At 33.7% G+C, this 17004-nt stretch overlaps 1 protein-coding gene across 5 annotated transcripts in view; it reads left to right on the plus strand.

Annotated features, from left to right (window-relative positions):
* The window catches only part of LOC136803935 (uncharacterized), a 30829-nt gene extending 15349 nt beyond the window's left edge, over window positions 1-15480 (plus strand). For 2 of the 5 annotated variants that reach the window (XM_067060661.1, XM_067060657.1), the window contains exon 2: window positions 13622-15480. In XM_067060661.1, the coding sequence (XP_066916762.1) occupies window positions 13622-14559 (938 nt within the window). In that variant the 3' untranslated portion in view covers window positions 14560-15480. Of the gene's footprint in view, window positions 1-1654; window positions 2801-3966; window positions 4151-6299; window positions 7350-13621 lie in introns of those variants that run through there. The other 3 variants (XM_067060660.1, XM_067060658.1, XM_067060659.1) reach the window with 3 other exon arrangements.
* The last annotated feature ends 1524 nt before the right edge of the window (window positions 15481-17004 follow it).

Genomic DNA, 17004 nt, shown 5'->3' on the forward strand with positions numbered 1-17004 from the left:
TGTTGTGGAAAATTAACTCTTTTTGTACTACTTACTGATCAATTTATTGGTGCATTCACTAACTACACAAACATAAAGTACTTAGTAGTAAACAAATATTAAACCTCTTTAAACACTCTACAAAAGACCAGAAAATATGATAAAAATTTAACAGCAGCAGCAAGTTTCAAAAGCAGCCATTAAAAAGTTCTCACGGTGAATGTTTGCAAAGGCTTGGTTACACTTCTTACCTTTAGCGTATTTTATTTATTACGAAAAGCCCTGTTTTTTATCACTTTTTATCTTTGTGAGTGAGTCCACCTTTAGAATATTTGCCGTAGTACGCCCGCAGCCAAACGCCCACGCCATAATCTTCGCCCCAAAAAAATTCTCCCCCGCCGCCGCCGCAGAAAGGCTATCGTAATACTTTCGCTAAGCGAAATTAAAAAATTGACGACGATTCCTTGATAACATAATAAAAATAGAGTAAAAGTTGTTGAAAAGGAAAAGGAAAAGGATTGAGTTACTTCGATCATGCGTCAAAACAAGGTATCAGGGAATCCTTTCCTTTCTTCTGTAATATTACACAAAGGAGATTTTCTATTCTATCTATCTCTGCGGAATAAAGACAATAGAAAGCACATGAAAATTGTGATTAAAGGTATTCCCTAGTGAGCAAATGCCAAATTACCAATGCCAGTTGGTCTAAACGCAGCCATAAACGTGGACAGTGTCTCCTTCAAAAATTCTGCAAACGTTTTCTTTTGTTTCGACTTTTTTAGGTCTCGAGTGATTTTACTATTCATATTTTTATTTGTAAAACCATAGTGTTGATATTTTTATAGTCTGGAATATCTTCCTTTCTAGGAGAACCCTTTTTACAACAATTTTTGTTTCGACTTCTGAGTAAAATGTAAAGCAGCATTTTCATCGTTTTTTATAAGATCTGACATTTGTAGTCAAGATTCCAGACTAGATTATGATTACACAGGCACTCAAGTATAGATAATTTTTCAAAGAGGCCACCCTGTTGAATAGTTATGTAGTCCAGCAGAAAAACAATGATAAAACCATGCATAATTATTACAATATGCATGATACCTCATTGTTCTTAAAGATTTTTCTTATGAAAAAAGAGAATAAGCGAAAACCTTTTTTTTTTAATAAGCGAAAAACACGACTTTTTTAAAAACCGAAAAATATGACTTTTAACAAGCGAAAAATGAGATTTTTAACAAGCGAAAATACCATTTTTAACAACCGAAAAATATGACTTTCAATAAGCGAAAAATGAGATTTTAAACAAGCGAAAATACCATTTTTAACAACCGAAAAGCACCACTTATTTAACAAGCGAGAAATGAAATTTTTAACAAGCGAAAATACCATTTTTAACAACCGAAAAACACGACTTATTTAACAAGCGAAAAATGAAATTTTTAACAACCGAAAAACACGACTTATTTAACAAGCGAAAAATGAAATTTTTAACAAGCGAAAATACCATTTTTAACAACCGAAAAATATGACTTTTAACAAGCGAAAAATGAAATTTTTTAACAAGCGAAAAATACGATTTTTAACAAGCGAAAAATAGGATTTTTAACAAGCGAAAAATGAGATTTTTTAACAAGCGAAAAATGAAATTTTTAACAACCGAAAAATGAAATTTTTAACAACCGAAAAATATGACTTTTAACAAGCGAAAAATATGACTTTTAACAAGCGAAAATGGCCATTCCGTTTTAACCGCAATAAATAATTTTGAAACAAACGGCACGTCATACAGGTTATTCATTTAAGCATCTTGTTATTCCAAGAAAAATCAGTGATCAAATAAGTATCTCACTAACATTCTGCCGATTGGGGTATCGTGAAGGTTTCGATCACAAACTTTCACCGCAATGGACTGTGTTCGAATCCCAAGCACTACCAGGCAGAGTGTTAGGGAAATATGGTGATAGACTCTCTACCTCCACTCAGATATTGAATAAGGGTTGACAAGCAGGGAGACATTTTTTCCTTTGGGTACTGGAGTGTGTTTGTTTTCACATTAAAAAGTAGACAAATTTACATGAGAAAACAAGTGTTCTTTTGAATGTATTCTGACAAACTTGCAACCTGATTCAAATCATGTTTGAACAATGTCATTTGATCTATGAGAAAATTTCAGAGTAAAGCTTGGCTACTGTGCTGCTTTCCATAAACCGTCTGCCCTCCCCTTTGTGGTTTACGATATAGCTTAGATGACTAATCTCTCTTATCTCTTTTTCAATGACTCATCTAATCAACCAATAAAGGTTATATCAAATGTTTCGAAATACTTAATTTTTCTGACCCTCTAAGCTATCATTTGCATAAATTATCATAAATTATGATTTTGTGGTTGTCGTTTTTTGAGTATTTATATGTTATGTTTGCAGTGACGTCATTGAGTTTGAGTAGAGAATGGTAGGCTATCGGAAGAGACGTGTTCGCTTCCTTGCTTAAACTTTATATGTTTAGACTTTTTTAGCATTTCTATTTATTTGTCGAAGAGAATCAGAGAGGGAACTAAGCAATTAGAAAAAAAGAACGCAAAGAAGATTCACAATTTTCGATCGAGGTGAAAAATTTTTGAGGAGACTTTTCATCACTTCAGCTCAATATCAACTCAACGTTAACGAAAGGAGAAGGAAAAGTTGTGAACTATTTCTCGTGAAATTTTGTCACTCCATTTCATGTTCTTTTAAAACATCAGTAGATGAAGCTGTGGTTTTATGTGAATGTTGTTCTTTGAAATTTCGAATGGAATACCAATCAAAAATGCAAGGACTTTATTGTAAGTTCTTTCATACCTTAATTTTTTACACTTTATGATTCTCTTCTCCGGAAAGCATTCATTCTTTAAGCAAGGAAAGTTTTTTACTTACCTAAAGCCCTTGAAATGAAATATATGAAATATTTTCCCAATAAAGAAAGACAACCCTGTGTCACAGACCCGGCAGGGACTCCCAAATGCACTCGAAAATCACCAAACCGGACTTTTTTGAGCTTAGAAAGAACAATAGAATTTTTATCCCAATTGGGATTTCAATAGAAATATCCCTGCTTTGAGAAAGAAAATCCACAGGGGCTGTGAGACAGGGGTGTGTAAAGGTCCCATAGGTTATAGCGGCTAAATTTTCCAGCAAAATTTAAATCTTTTGATCGTTTTTGAATTGAAGGGTCGCTGGGTGTTTGGCTGAAGATGCAGGGACCAAAGCAAATTTTCTTTTAGAACAGTGCTGAGTAAAGCAACTTCCTTGATAGTGTAGCGCACTAGACGACCAATTTACACACAGTAAGAAATAAGAAAAAAAATATAGAATGGATAAATTGCAGTCTGCTATACAAACTGACATTATCCCGTAACGATTATTGTATTATCATATAACACCTGTACTACTCTATTACACGGATAATAAACTCCACTAGTATACCTTCTTGACATGCTCAAATTGTATTTGTATCGAATTAGTACAAACACTACAACATAGAATCATTAAAGCCGCATACAAATCATTATAAGACATGTGGGTGTTCCTTAAAGGTTTTAAAATGTCAAAAAATGACAACATTTTTCTTCGTCTTTGTCACTTCTTCATGTCAAGTTCTCGCATGATAAATCTAAAATGATCACAAGAATATTTCTGCTGACAATGCACATGTGCATTATTTATGACGTAATCTTATATCATGACGTCATGTTCGGGTAGGAGCTGAGTTTTCTTTGAAGTGATATTCAGGGATGTTTTTTGCTGCACAGTTTTCATGTTGCTTTTGGAATAATTCCCCTTTTTAAATGTTACAGTGGAATCATTAATGATTTAAAATACCCCCTGTTTACGTCTCTAAAAAGATGGATAATGATATACTTAGCAGGGGGTCAATGACGTATTTTTTTCGTCCAATCGTTGGTCCCAAAGTTAAATTTTGATTTATTACAATTTTCTTTTCGATGTTATGTTGTTTGAAATTTTCGTATTTTCTAATTTTTTTTTGATTTGTTACTTTTACTTAGAGGTTTCATTTGTTGAAATATTAGAAGGGGAATGAAATAGAGTTCCCGTTCGTTTATGTTAAAAAGCCTCTCAAAATCTTTGATATGTTGATATGTTTGGAAGAATTCTACACTGTTTGGATGGCATAGGTTTGATACTTATACAGTAATTCAAATTTGATCTCCCTATGAAAAATCGTGTTTTATTTTGTATATCCTTGGCGCTTGAAAAGTCATACTGAAAAACTGACCATGATTTTAGTAGCTCTTACATTGACTATTTTGATTTCAAATATGGCTAAATTCTCGACCAAATTTGGTAGGCTGCTACTATGGGCCTAAAGGTTGAAATATGGTTTTTCTTCATCTTTTCATTCGTAATGACGTTTTAAGTGAAATCAAGGGATTGCAAAAATTTCGAGGAATAGTTTTTTACCGTGATTTCGTCCAAAATGTTTGCTTTTCTTATCGGACGTTTATGCTCGAAAAAAGTCTTCTCAGTGATATTTCAAAATATTTTGAAACATTAAAAAAGAAGTTGCAAACCTGGTACGACTTGATTTAAAATTTTCATATCAGCTGATATTATGTTTAAACTCCTACATTCATAATCTAAGAATATCATTTCAGGATATTTCTTAGTAAAAAATTGGAATTACAATTTTCTAAAGTATACATCGCTATATCACATCCGATGGATCCTGGGTCATAGTTTCGTTGATTACTTGATGTGTTACCGGTTTGACCAAACATGGTGTTTTAACCGGAAGAAGTGTATCTCCGGTATTATCAAAACCTAAAGGTTTGTTTTGTGTAAGAGGAGCAATGAGAAATGACGTTTTGACTGTCTTTGACTTTTTCAATATTTTGTTATAAGAATATTGCTTTATTCTGAATTATTCAAAATGATTAGCGGATATGTGTTGTGTTGTGTTGTGCAGTAAGTTGGTAACTACTTTTCACGTCCTTACTTTAGGACCCCCCAGCAGACTTTCAATTCACACATTCACGCAATCTTTTTTCAAAATTGACCCGATTACTGTTCAGGCAAAGTCTTCCAATTCACGCATTCAAGCAGTTTTTAAAAAAGTTTACACGCAAGTGAAAAAGCCCATTCACGCATTCACGCAAACCCCTGAAGACCTTTATGTTTGCTTTTTACGCTCCCTGTCTTTTTCCATCGCACCCTTAGAAAGAAGATACATCACAATTTTGACTCATAGGTTCCAATCTATTTAGTTTGCTTTTCATGAATCTGATGGCGATCTGATCGAATCTCTAGAATATTAGAATCGAATAATAGTGCACGTTGTAGTGTATGTGAACCAATATTTTCTGTCTTGATATAATCTGCTATTGTTAGCTACATGGAAACAGTGTAAGATAGAATTGACTTCAAATTACAAGGTTAGAGGTAAAATGCCTGTTTCCGCGCATCCGTTAGCGCATCAATGCCGTGAACTCAGACATTTGACCTTATTTGACTATGTTGCTGTCCAATCTAAATCCTTTTGATAGAACTACGTTGGTATGTGTATTTTAGCGGCTGTTTTTCCACCCGAAAAAGTAACATTGTCTTTTGATCGTGACACTGGGTTCAAATAATACTAGGACAACCTTGCAGGCTTGTCTCCACTTCTCAAATATTTGTATTATCGCTAACTTCATTTCCACCAAATCAGCTTTGAAGGTCACACACTTTTTCTCTGTGAACACAGAGTTTGTGATAATATTTATCATGGGTGAGTCACTGTCTATATTTATTTTGACGCAGTTTTGCAAGTGTTCCAGATGCCAAAATGCGATTTGGTGTTTCCGCCTCGACGGCCTGACTTGCTTTTCGACGAATACTTTTCGTATTTCGTTAGCTCCTGTATTCTGTTTTATTAATTAATTAAGACTACATCTTTTTTATAAGAGCGAACTATATGAGATCAAAGGCTTCGCTGGCCAAAATGCTATATTAAAAACAAATTAAGAACATATTAAGACTTTGTAGACTCTAAAACACCCAATTTCTTTTGAAAAATGATCAAAAATAAACACAAAACGGTCAAAATAAGAACATGCTAAAAACATCTTTAGGCTTAAAACTCAGTTAAAAACGTCCGAAGGCTTCAAAAATTTTGGAAGTTCTTATAAAAGAAACGTGTAAATAGCTATAACATACGAAATTTTGCCAGTTAGGAGATAAACTGAAAGACAAAAAATATTGAAAATGTATAGGACTTTGGTGGTTTTGTTTATTATGTATATCCAAACTAAACCCCTGTCTCACAGCCCCGGTGGAAGTTTTTCCTCAGTGGGGATAAAAATTCCTATTAAAATCTCAATGGGGATAGAAATTTTATTGTTCCAACGTTGAAAATTCCAGTGGGGATGGTTTTGGAGTGCAATTTTTAAACATTGGATCTCGAATGGTAATGAAATCAAGTCAAATTCCCAGTGGGGCTGAAATGCCAGGGTATTTTCCCACCGGGAACGAAATTGTTGCCAAATTTCCCAGTGGGGGTGGGTCTGAGTGGGTCTGTGACACAGGGGTGTCAAACTCTACTGAACCGTGTATCATCAATTTCAGCTGTTATGATCGAGCATATACTTTATTACCGGAGAGGGGTACAAAAGCGGAACTTTCAAAACTAACTGTCAACCAAATATTAGTTGTTAAATTTTGACTTTAAGGGAGAGAAGGACCAAATCGGAAATGAAAATGAAATGTTAACCTCCTCAGTTTTCCAAAGACTAATAAAGTTACCCCTCCAAACGGGGCGCCATCATGTTCCCTATTATTGTTCGAGATCTTTCCTTAGCAATGAAAATTTACAGTTTCATACCCTATTATATCTATGCCCTACAACTATGTGGGAAAGCTACATTCCGTGTCCATCCATCTTAATTCAATCAAGTCTATAAATTTAATAAATAAATAAGTGGATTTCTGTTTCTGTGTTATAAATCATAAGTTCGTGTATCCTTATTGATTTGAACATTTGTTTTCATTCTAAATAACAATGCTATGTCTTTGTTGACTTTGTCAAAACATAAGGATTCTGATGTCATGATGTATGTAGATGAATATTAAGTAGATGCCAAAAGTAGAAAAAATTTGTTTCTATTGAAAGTATGTGATGTTTTAACGATTCAAAATTTTGTGTTTGATGACGGATGCGTGCCCAACACACAACAAGGGAAACATAATTGCTTAAAACTAGATTTAGAGATATTGAACTACGTGTCTGAAGAATCTGTGTTGAGATTTTTTTGAATTGGATTTTTACTACTGTTAGATTTTTTTTTGGTCTGAGATGTAACAAAATGTGTCAACAAAGACGAAACATGACTTTAAAAGGTAAACCTTGCGTACTTTTTTAAAATTTCATCTTTACAGTATCATAAAAGCTACAAATGTTTTGATGCACCCAACCTTTGATCTTTGAAAATCAAAGTCTTATGGCTGTATAAAAAACTATTTCTGGGCTAGAAGGTCCCTCCCTGTGATCTACGAGACAGTTGTGTAACATTGATTCTGCTCGGTGGTTAACGGTTTGGGATACTAAACTCATTAAGGTTGATTGCAGCTTATTGTAGAATTCCACCTCTTTTGAAGGTGGTGCACTTTTTTTAGGGGGGCATGTACATGTTTGCTAAAGCTTGGGTGTTCTTTTCGCCAGCATTGTAATTCGCAAATTATTCTATGCCCAGTTCTTATTTTGATTTGATCTTTATGCAATTTCTACTTCGCTTTTGTTCAGATTTGCTTGAGAACATTTTTCGCGTTGATGGCTTATTCTTCTTATCTTGCTGGTCTTTCATAATAATGGATATAGACATTTATTGCATAAGATATATAGACCATCTCGTCTTTAATTCCCCACCTACATGCTTTTCCCCTTGGGGATTTTATGTTAAAATTAAGTTTTTCTTGCTGCCCAGGTTGCTGCCTTATCTGTCCCCCTTTCGCTATACATTATGTCATGAAAATTTCGTGCGAGAAGAATGGGGATATTTTTTGAGGGGTATTTCTTGTCTTTTTCGTTGTACATCTTGTGAGGTCTTCCCTTTGAGAATGAGACCTTTGGATTAGAGAAAGTATTACTAAAAGGGTTAAAAAAATCTTACTTTTTGATTTTGGAGATATGCGGTGAAAAGAAGACGTTCAGTTTTATTTTTATGACACCTGCTGCGGGCTGGGACCCCAGCCCCCTGTAAAATTTTGCCAAAATTTCGTCCCCGGTGGTCATCCCCATTCAAAATTCAATGTAAAAAATTTCAATCCAAAACCATCCCAACAGGTCTTTTCGACTTAGGAACAATAAAATTTTTATCCCCGTTGAATTTCAATAAAAAAATTCATCCTTTTGGGGAAAAAGTTTCACCGGGGCTGTGAGGTGTGTTCTTATTTTATATCCAAATCACTCTATATCGTATAATTCATAAGTATATACATATGAGATGAGACCTAAATCTTTTTCCTCTACTATACTCTACAAATTTGCAATGCAGGTATAATTTTGCATAATGAGTTGACCTATTCGCTAGAAGCAATGTTGCGCACCATCGCAGATGATTTTTTAATTACAATTTGTTGCTATGGAGACTTGAAGTGAATATTCTTAAGAACAATTAATTGCAATTAACAAATTTTCTTAAAAAGAGTCTCATACCAAGGCGAGCTATGACAATATATTTTGCAAGGTTAATATTGACTTGGAAGTGTTTGGTATAAACTTGACGATTCTACTTTCAAAATTTTGAAATTTCGTCATGAACACACGCTTTTTTTTATATAAGAATACACTTTATAAGAATGTCCATGATGAAAATGGTCAAAAAAATAAGAATATAGTAAGAATATCACCATCATGGAATTTAGCAACTGAACTTAAGAATGTCATTTTTAATGCATTTTAACATGTAGATTGCCAATTTCGATCTTGACCTAAGAATACCGTAAGAATACTTTTGGATGATTTTCGCCAAAAAGTTAAGAATATCCATGATGAAATGAAAAAACACCATTCTTATAAAAAAAAAGCGTGCATTCTCATAGAGTAAATTCTTATAAGAAAAGCGTTTACTTGTCAAATTATTGACCAAAAAGAATTGTCCTCATTGTCCTCATTACTGCACCACATTTAAGACCTCATTGCGCAAGTTCAAGTCAAATGTTTTGGCATTCAATCATATTTCTAATCTAAAACCAATTGAATATTCCAAAACTTGTATTACGTAAAATTTTATTGCCCACTTTAAATTCTTGCGTTGATTGTCTGAATTATAGCAATATAACAAGATAAAAAAATATATTTAAAACGTTGGAAAGAATTTCAATTTTAGTGTGTTTTTTATTAGAAAGATTTAATGAGTAATTGTAACCTGTCTTTAATTTTGTAAAATACCAGTACCAAGTGTAGCTTAAGGAGGATGAAATGAACAATAATTATGATGAACTCGGATCTTTTACTGGAAATGATTCGCCAAAGCTATGTTTATTGCCTACTTGGAACAAAGCCCATATTGGAATTGAATCATTATTCCTACTACAAATAAAGCATGTGATGTTTCATATCCGTTCCTGTAAGACTCGTCCCTTGTGAGAAAAAACTTGCACTGTCCCTTGTAAAACAAAACTTGCACTGGGTGACTGATACAGGGGTGTTTTGTCTATACTTTCCTTCAATTAAAATAGAAACAAGGGTTCTCTTTAAAATTCTCTGCGTTGCTTTCAAACGTTTTCAACATGCACAGACCTGCTTAATGAGCTTTCCTGAACCTCAACTGCAAACAAAAAATAAAAAAAAACAATGCAGACTGACTTGTAAATCCTGGGTAATACTCTCTAAGATGACAGAGTGATTTTTTTATTTGTCAAAGGATAACCATAATTATCAATCTTGTACATCATATATGTTCTTAAAAGAACTTTCCTTTCAAGCATAAAATTAGAATATTAATCCCAAATCAATAACAGTAATATATTGAATGATAAGTTTGGTAAAATTCTACTTTTTGGGATTTTAAATTCAACTTCGAAATATCTGGTATTTAAAAGGTGTAACCAGGTGAAACTTTCTTACTGGAAATTATATGTTATTTCCAAAAAGATGTTTAACGAAGTGCTTATAAATAAATCATAGACAATAATTATACATCTCTTCAAATTAATGAATAGCAATAAACTACCGTCTTTATACCATTTTGAATTTTTTTCAATGATGTTTTTTAATCAACTCCACACCAGGGAGTCACTGCCATGGAGTGCTCAGGCTATTTTTCTCATTTTTTTTTCTTGACCGATATGCTAAAAGGATTTTGTGATATCGTTTGTACTGGCTGATAAAACTTAATAGGGATTGCTATGGAATGAAGGATTTTTTTGTGTTGTATATGTGATGTGATCAAAACTTAATAAGTTGTATATTTGTTGGTGTTGTTGTTGTTAAAAACTTTCTAATTAAAGATTTTTTTTGATTTTTTTTGGATTATATATATTTCTATGTAATCTTCAATAATTCTGGATTCTACCATTTTGAAGTACCATTATCGTTGATAAGAACCCAGCTGGTACACAACGTTATTTTAACGTTTATCTAACGTTCACAACGTCCGTATAACGTTAGATAAACGTTGAAACAACCTTGTGCGCCAGTTGGGAACGCTTACTAGCTTGTTTATGGTTTAAATTTTTCATTGGCTTACATTGCATATTTCTTGGAGTTTCCCTCTCCAACTTTGCTCTTAAAACTTTATCTTGACCAAAAGAGTGTATTATCATTTCATAATACCATAATGTTATGATTAAGCCTTTATAATACATATAATATGTAACAAATACAAAAATCATATCAAATTAAATTATCAAGCAAGATAATCTCTCAATTGCAAAAGAGAAAAACCATAGAATTTTTCTTTCCTTTTTAATGTATGCTTTGATATCAATTATTTTTTCCACTTCTATATAAAACCTTTCCGATAAGTCAAAATTGTGCTGAATTGTTGAGTTTTTGATACCAATGCAATATAAGCTTGCTTTGACCGAAGCTTCATCAATAAAAGTTATCAGGTTGATAGCTTTGAAATGTCTGGTCTTGACTTTTATTATTTTTCTAAGATAGGCATAGTCTCATTATTAGGAGTCTATTATGCTTTCAAACTAAGAACCATGTTTCCTTTTGGTAAAATTTTAGACAATATTCTTAGATTATTGGACTGGTGTATCTTTTAGTTTTTTTCTTTGTTTTTTAATGTTTGCTACTACACTTCTTTTTTTTTAGCACAATTTTATAAGAACAATGAGGCTTAAAAATGCTGAAAAATAAGAACAATTATAGAACAACTCTGAGGCTGGAATGACTAAATTTCAAGCAATTTAAGAGTCAAAATAACGCCTAATACGCCAAATAACGCCATAATATCTCCATTTCGGCCTAAAGGTAAGAGCTTCAAATTCCCAAAAAAAACAGCTGAGCCTCAGCAAGAAATTACTGGCTCTTATAAAAAAGAGGGTATTTGCTACTAGTGTCATATCAAGTTAATTCGATAACATTTTTCAAGCCATCGTTCATGCAACTTATCCAATCTTAATCGAACTGATGTCAAGTGTCATTTCAACAAAGACAGTAATAAGAAGATAGGCTTTGTTAAAGTGATTCTGTGAGGTTTTTTACATGCAATAAGTCAACTAATCGATTAATCATATCAGCTAACACGATCAGCCTATCTTGTATACTACGTCTTAACATAGGATCAAAAGTACAAATTATAGAGAGAAAAAATTATACGATTAAGTTGGAAATTCAAATCAACATTCTCTTGTCAAGTAGTGATTTTTATGATACTTATCCTTTAGTCTTGAATGATACATGATTGTAACCTTTTTTTGCCTGTGTTGTATATCTGTGAAGATGAGAAGAAGGTGTGAAACGACATTGTTACTCATGCGAAGGATAGAGATTAGGAAATGAATCTGTACACGCTTTCTTTTATAAGAATCTACTCTTTTATAAGAATATTCATGATGTGATTAGCCAAAAATCTAAGAATATGCTAAGAAGGCATAAGAAGACATTGAATTTGGAAGCTGAACCTAAGAATGCCATTATTAGAGTATTGTAACTGTAAATTGCCAATTACTTCCAGTAATGCTAAAAGATTTCATGAAATATGCCATATTTTTGTTTGAGGTATGTATTACGTGCTACCCTTTCCGTGTCATTTGACCGATATGTTGGTCATCTTGGTGCTTCAAAAAATAAAGTAAAACCAAGCATTGAAATTTAGCTTGAAATTGGTAAATATATTTTTCAAAATATAGAAAATCTTTTTCAAAATATAGAAACGAAGATTTACAACTTGCTGATTTTTAAAACATTGGTTTGAATGGTTTTTTGTATAAAACCTTTTAGCAAAACGCTTATAAAAGTCGAAAGAAAGTGGAACAGCATAAATTCAATTTTGGCACGGAAAGGGTTAAATCCAGGTTTAATTTAGATTCAGTAATGTCAAGAATACTGTCGAGGACGATTTTCCCCAAAAAGCTCATTTTCCTATAAAATATAGAAATATGGTGCCAACAATTTTAAGGCCATTCAATTTATCCAACGGGAATTTGGTCCAAAAAAACTTTATAAAGAATAAAAGATAGGAAACGAAAAGACGGCCAGACCCTTCAGAGCCCCCCCTTCAGACCGAACAAAATCTTTCCATGCTCTCTTATCTGAAATATACATGAACAGTTCTTGGTTGGTTGAGGCTGTTGTTCAACTGGCCTTGTGAATTATAATCGTGCTTATAATGAGATTGTTTTAACTACCTAAAATCATCAAAACTTGTGCGCATTCTTCCTTTTATGTCTTGTGCATTCCTTCTCTGTACTATGGTTAATTTTTAGTCCTGTTTTTTTCTCCCACAGTGTAATTGGCTTTTTGAATTACGTATTGTCATGGTTAGTTGATAGTTTTTATTTTCATCAGTGCATTTTTACAAAGAGAGTCGACAAGGTTAACAGGAAACGATGTTTAAAAAATTTGTAAACATTTGATCAAGTCAACTTGTTTGTGGATCTCTTCCTATGTTTTTTTGTGTACATAACTAGTGTATATTTTGGTTTACATGTGTGCTTCCACTGAGTGAAATTTCCACTTTGTCTTTGGAGACACTCAATTTTTATCCGACTTTAAAAATTACAATCTGTCTGTCTGTTTACCTGCTTGATATACTACCGTTGGTTTGCCCCAATTAAAGATACAGTATCCGAAGCTGAACTAAGACAGGTTCCAAGACTTTTGGAGTGAACGGTTGATTTAAGTCTTGGATTTTAGAGCTAGATCAACTCTCAATAAAATTTTGAATTTTAATGACGGAATTTATATTGAAATCCCAATGAGGATAGAAACTCTTTTCAATGTGTTTTCAGTGCAGTATATATATTTTTTATTTTCTAAATTGGGATGAAAACAAAGACAATTTTCTGGCGGGGCTAAAACTTAAGGTGATCTTTTAACCGGAATGAATTATTAGCCAAATTTTCCAGTTGGGCAGGAGTCCCACCGGGTCTGTAACACAGGGGGTGTGTTCATCTTTCGACCAAAAACTGACTCTTATATATTTTTTTCTCTACAGACAAACTCTCCAAATACTTCCATACGAGTCAGCCTGACATGGCGGAACCACATGATGCGCCACCGCCAAACAATAACACTTCAACGACCGCCCCAAATAAAATCACTAAACGAAAATTATCTTTCATGAATCCGTTTACATCTCGACAAAACTCAGAATCATCAATACAATCTCCGACACAAGAAACAGGATCAATTACCGATTCTCCCCGACAACGAAAATCGGTTGTTACTAAAGAACAATCGGGTTTAGTTTCGGATTCAGATCCGGATTTCGGATTTCATGAATTCACAATGGACGTTATACACTTAGAGCCGATTCGATTACGAAACCCTGGCTTGACGGATATGATGGAAACTGTAGGGACTGCTTACACGAAAGCAAAACCAAAACTAAAAACAATGTGTAAATGTACCCTTAATTTAAATACAGACGGTATCAATATAAAACAAGACGACCATACGGGGTCGAGTACGGTGCCGTCTCGGAATACATCGCATGATGGAGACGGTATTACGCCGGCCACCGCAACAGACTTAGAATGTTTATATAAAGTAAGAAGGATGTTATATTGTGCAGTTGATAAAACACATCAGAAAGTATTTTTCTTTAACTATCAATACGGATCGCGAGCGGAAAATGTTGATTTACACATGATAGTGTGTAAGAACCCTAAGGACGCAAAAGAACTCGCCAAACGTGTGTCTCAATTATTCAAGAAAATACAAATCGAACAACATAAGCGAGACAAAGAAAAACGCGAAGATCATATACAAAGTGTCCATCGTATCAGAACACGCTCTAATCAAAACATTACGTCATCTTCGGCCTCTTCAACGACTGGAAGTAAAGATGGCTCTTGTTCAGGGACCTATGGCTCTAAAGGGTCGGCCGGTGAATGGTCGGTCCAGGACCGTATTCAGCTATCAATGGCATGACGTTATAAAAATACAGAAATGTTAAATGTTGATATATTTTATTTATTTTTTCTTGAATTTTATCTACAAATTCGTTTCTCTTTCGAAGCAAGAACGGATAAGATAAATGCACGTTCTTTTTTGTCTTATACGCTTGATAAAATTCCAATTCGCATGCTAACGCTTAAAGATTTATTTTTTGAAGATGAAAGCTTTGCTTGTTCACGCCTAAAGTATTTTTAAAACTCAAAGACCCCCTCAAGAGGATTTAACAGCTCATAGATTTAGATTTATCTTAAGCCTTAAAGATTTCCATGGAATCAAAAAAAATGATGATATTTTTTCAAGTGCACTCGAAATATAAGCCGGCAGACTTAAAATCGAACTTTCAGACGACCCATACCAATCATATATAATCAACCAAGCTTTTCCAAGAAATTACCAAAAAGGACTTCCTAAATGGGAAACTTCACTAGCTTTTTTTTTCTACGGTCGAGCTCTTGAAATTACACATTTCTTCATTCTGTATCACTATTATCTTGACTTGACACTCTTAAAGTACTCTCGTACACGTTTTTTATAAGAACATCCAAAAACTTTTAAGCCTAAGATTTGTTCAGCTTTTTGAGTTTTAAGCCTATAAATATTCTTATTTTCACAATTTTGGGATTATTTTATGTGATTTTCTAAGAATGTCTTTTTTTATTCGCGAAGCCTTAAATTGTACTTAAATTGTTCTTAATATCTTGGCCTTCGAAGCCTTATGTTCTTATAAAGTTTGTTCTTATAAAATATAACGTGTATTGCCTTAAAATCTAAAACTTTCTCCACAATTGTAAAAAAAACCATTATTAAGATTTTTGTCTGTATATATTATGAAATTGTGAGATAGACATTTTTATACATTTAATACGAAATAGCAATTTAAATTAATTTTCTCCACATGTATGATATGGACCTAATTTATCGGCCCTTGATTTTTGTCCCTTGCTATAGCAACTTGCAAAAGCTGTACGAGAGCAGATGAAAGGACAGACAATCTTTAAACTTTGCTACGTTTCCTTAAGACGCAATCTCGCACCCACGGCCTGACTCTGCCTTTTGTTATAACTTCGCTGGTCGTGAGAATCGCCCAGTCCCATATAAAAAGCTAATCATCATGGGGATGGGGTTGTGAAAGGCAGTCTCATCTCCTAAAACACTATATAAGTAAAATTTAAGATAATTAATTTTCTGTTTAAGCATAGGTTTAATACGTTTTTATTATGGAAGCATGAGACTCAACTTTTGCCAAAAACTAATAGCAACCGTGGTCACATGTCTGATGCGCAAAAATTCTCTAAGAAACCTAGATCCGTGCGACCACGATGTAAAGTTTTTCTCAATTATACTAACCGCAATCATCGCGCCCAAGAAACCAAAACATCCTGCCTTACGGGAGTTGAGAGCAACTTGAGAGCATTTCCAGCCGCAGATTTTCACAGAGAATGACCACCTTCTCGTAAACGAAAAGAAATTGTAACTTTTGAACGACTCCGAAGTCGAAATTGAAATTGTAATGTTCTTGTAAGAAAGAGCTTACTGCAAGCTGTGTATTGTAAATCATGTCCGAAATCTGAAAAGGAAGAAAGCACATTACGCATCGAAAAATGCTCGATCCAATCCTTTTTTGACACCTTTTTCTATCATCTATAGGTGTGAAAAAAAGACTGGGAGGGTTTTAGGGAGGTAAAACGTACAAAAAAATGCCCGCGCGGCAATTGGCGGCTACGGTCGAAAAGGTGTATAACGTGGATACATCAATGTTCTTGGTCATTTTGAAATAAAATATTGAACAAAACAAAAAAGTTATGCTATTTCAAAAAATATACCAAACATTTTAAAATATTAGATAATTTTCCATCTTAAACAGTTAATCCGACGAACCTTCTTGATACGCCCTTCCAAATAGAAAACGGAAATTTTTATTGCAAGGACTTATTGACCAGTTGGTAGCATAGTGCATGCATACAATGAAAATGATGACGGTTTATTTTGAATAAATTATCACCTTTTAGTCTACGATCCAACCCTCCTAACTTTATAAGAATGGGCTCTTCCAGAAAGTTTTTGTACATGTAGGGTGGAGGATAGATATATTTGATATTTTGTACGGGGTAGTAAAAACTCTGCAAAATTTGCCTTGTTTTGGGGGCGAAATTCCTATGATTAGGATATGATTAGGGGTGATTTCGAATGTCCGGGGGGGTCAACCGATGCTTGTCTAGGGGTGAGATCTGTAGTCCGGGAGTCAAAATTCACAATGTCCGGGGGTTAAGATTCCAAAAAATGTTATATCCTCCACCCCCCATATTCAATCTTTATCTGGAAAAGCCAATTTCTAACTTTTTGGGATATTTGAAAAGAGGGTTCAAATTAAAGTGTAATTTCTCCGAAGAAAATTTGTTTAATATCCAGCCTGTGGAT

The sequence above is a fragment of the Clytia hemisphaerica genome, unplaced genomic scaffold (assembly GCF_902728285.1).
Source record: "Clytia hemisphaerica strain Z4C2 unplaced genomic scaffold, Clytia hemisphaerica genome assembly, whole genome shotgun sequence".
Taxonomy (NCBI): Eukaryota; Metazoa; Cnidaria; class Hydrozoa; order Leptothecata; family Clytiidae; genus Clytia; species Clytia hemisphaerica.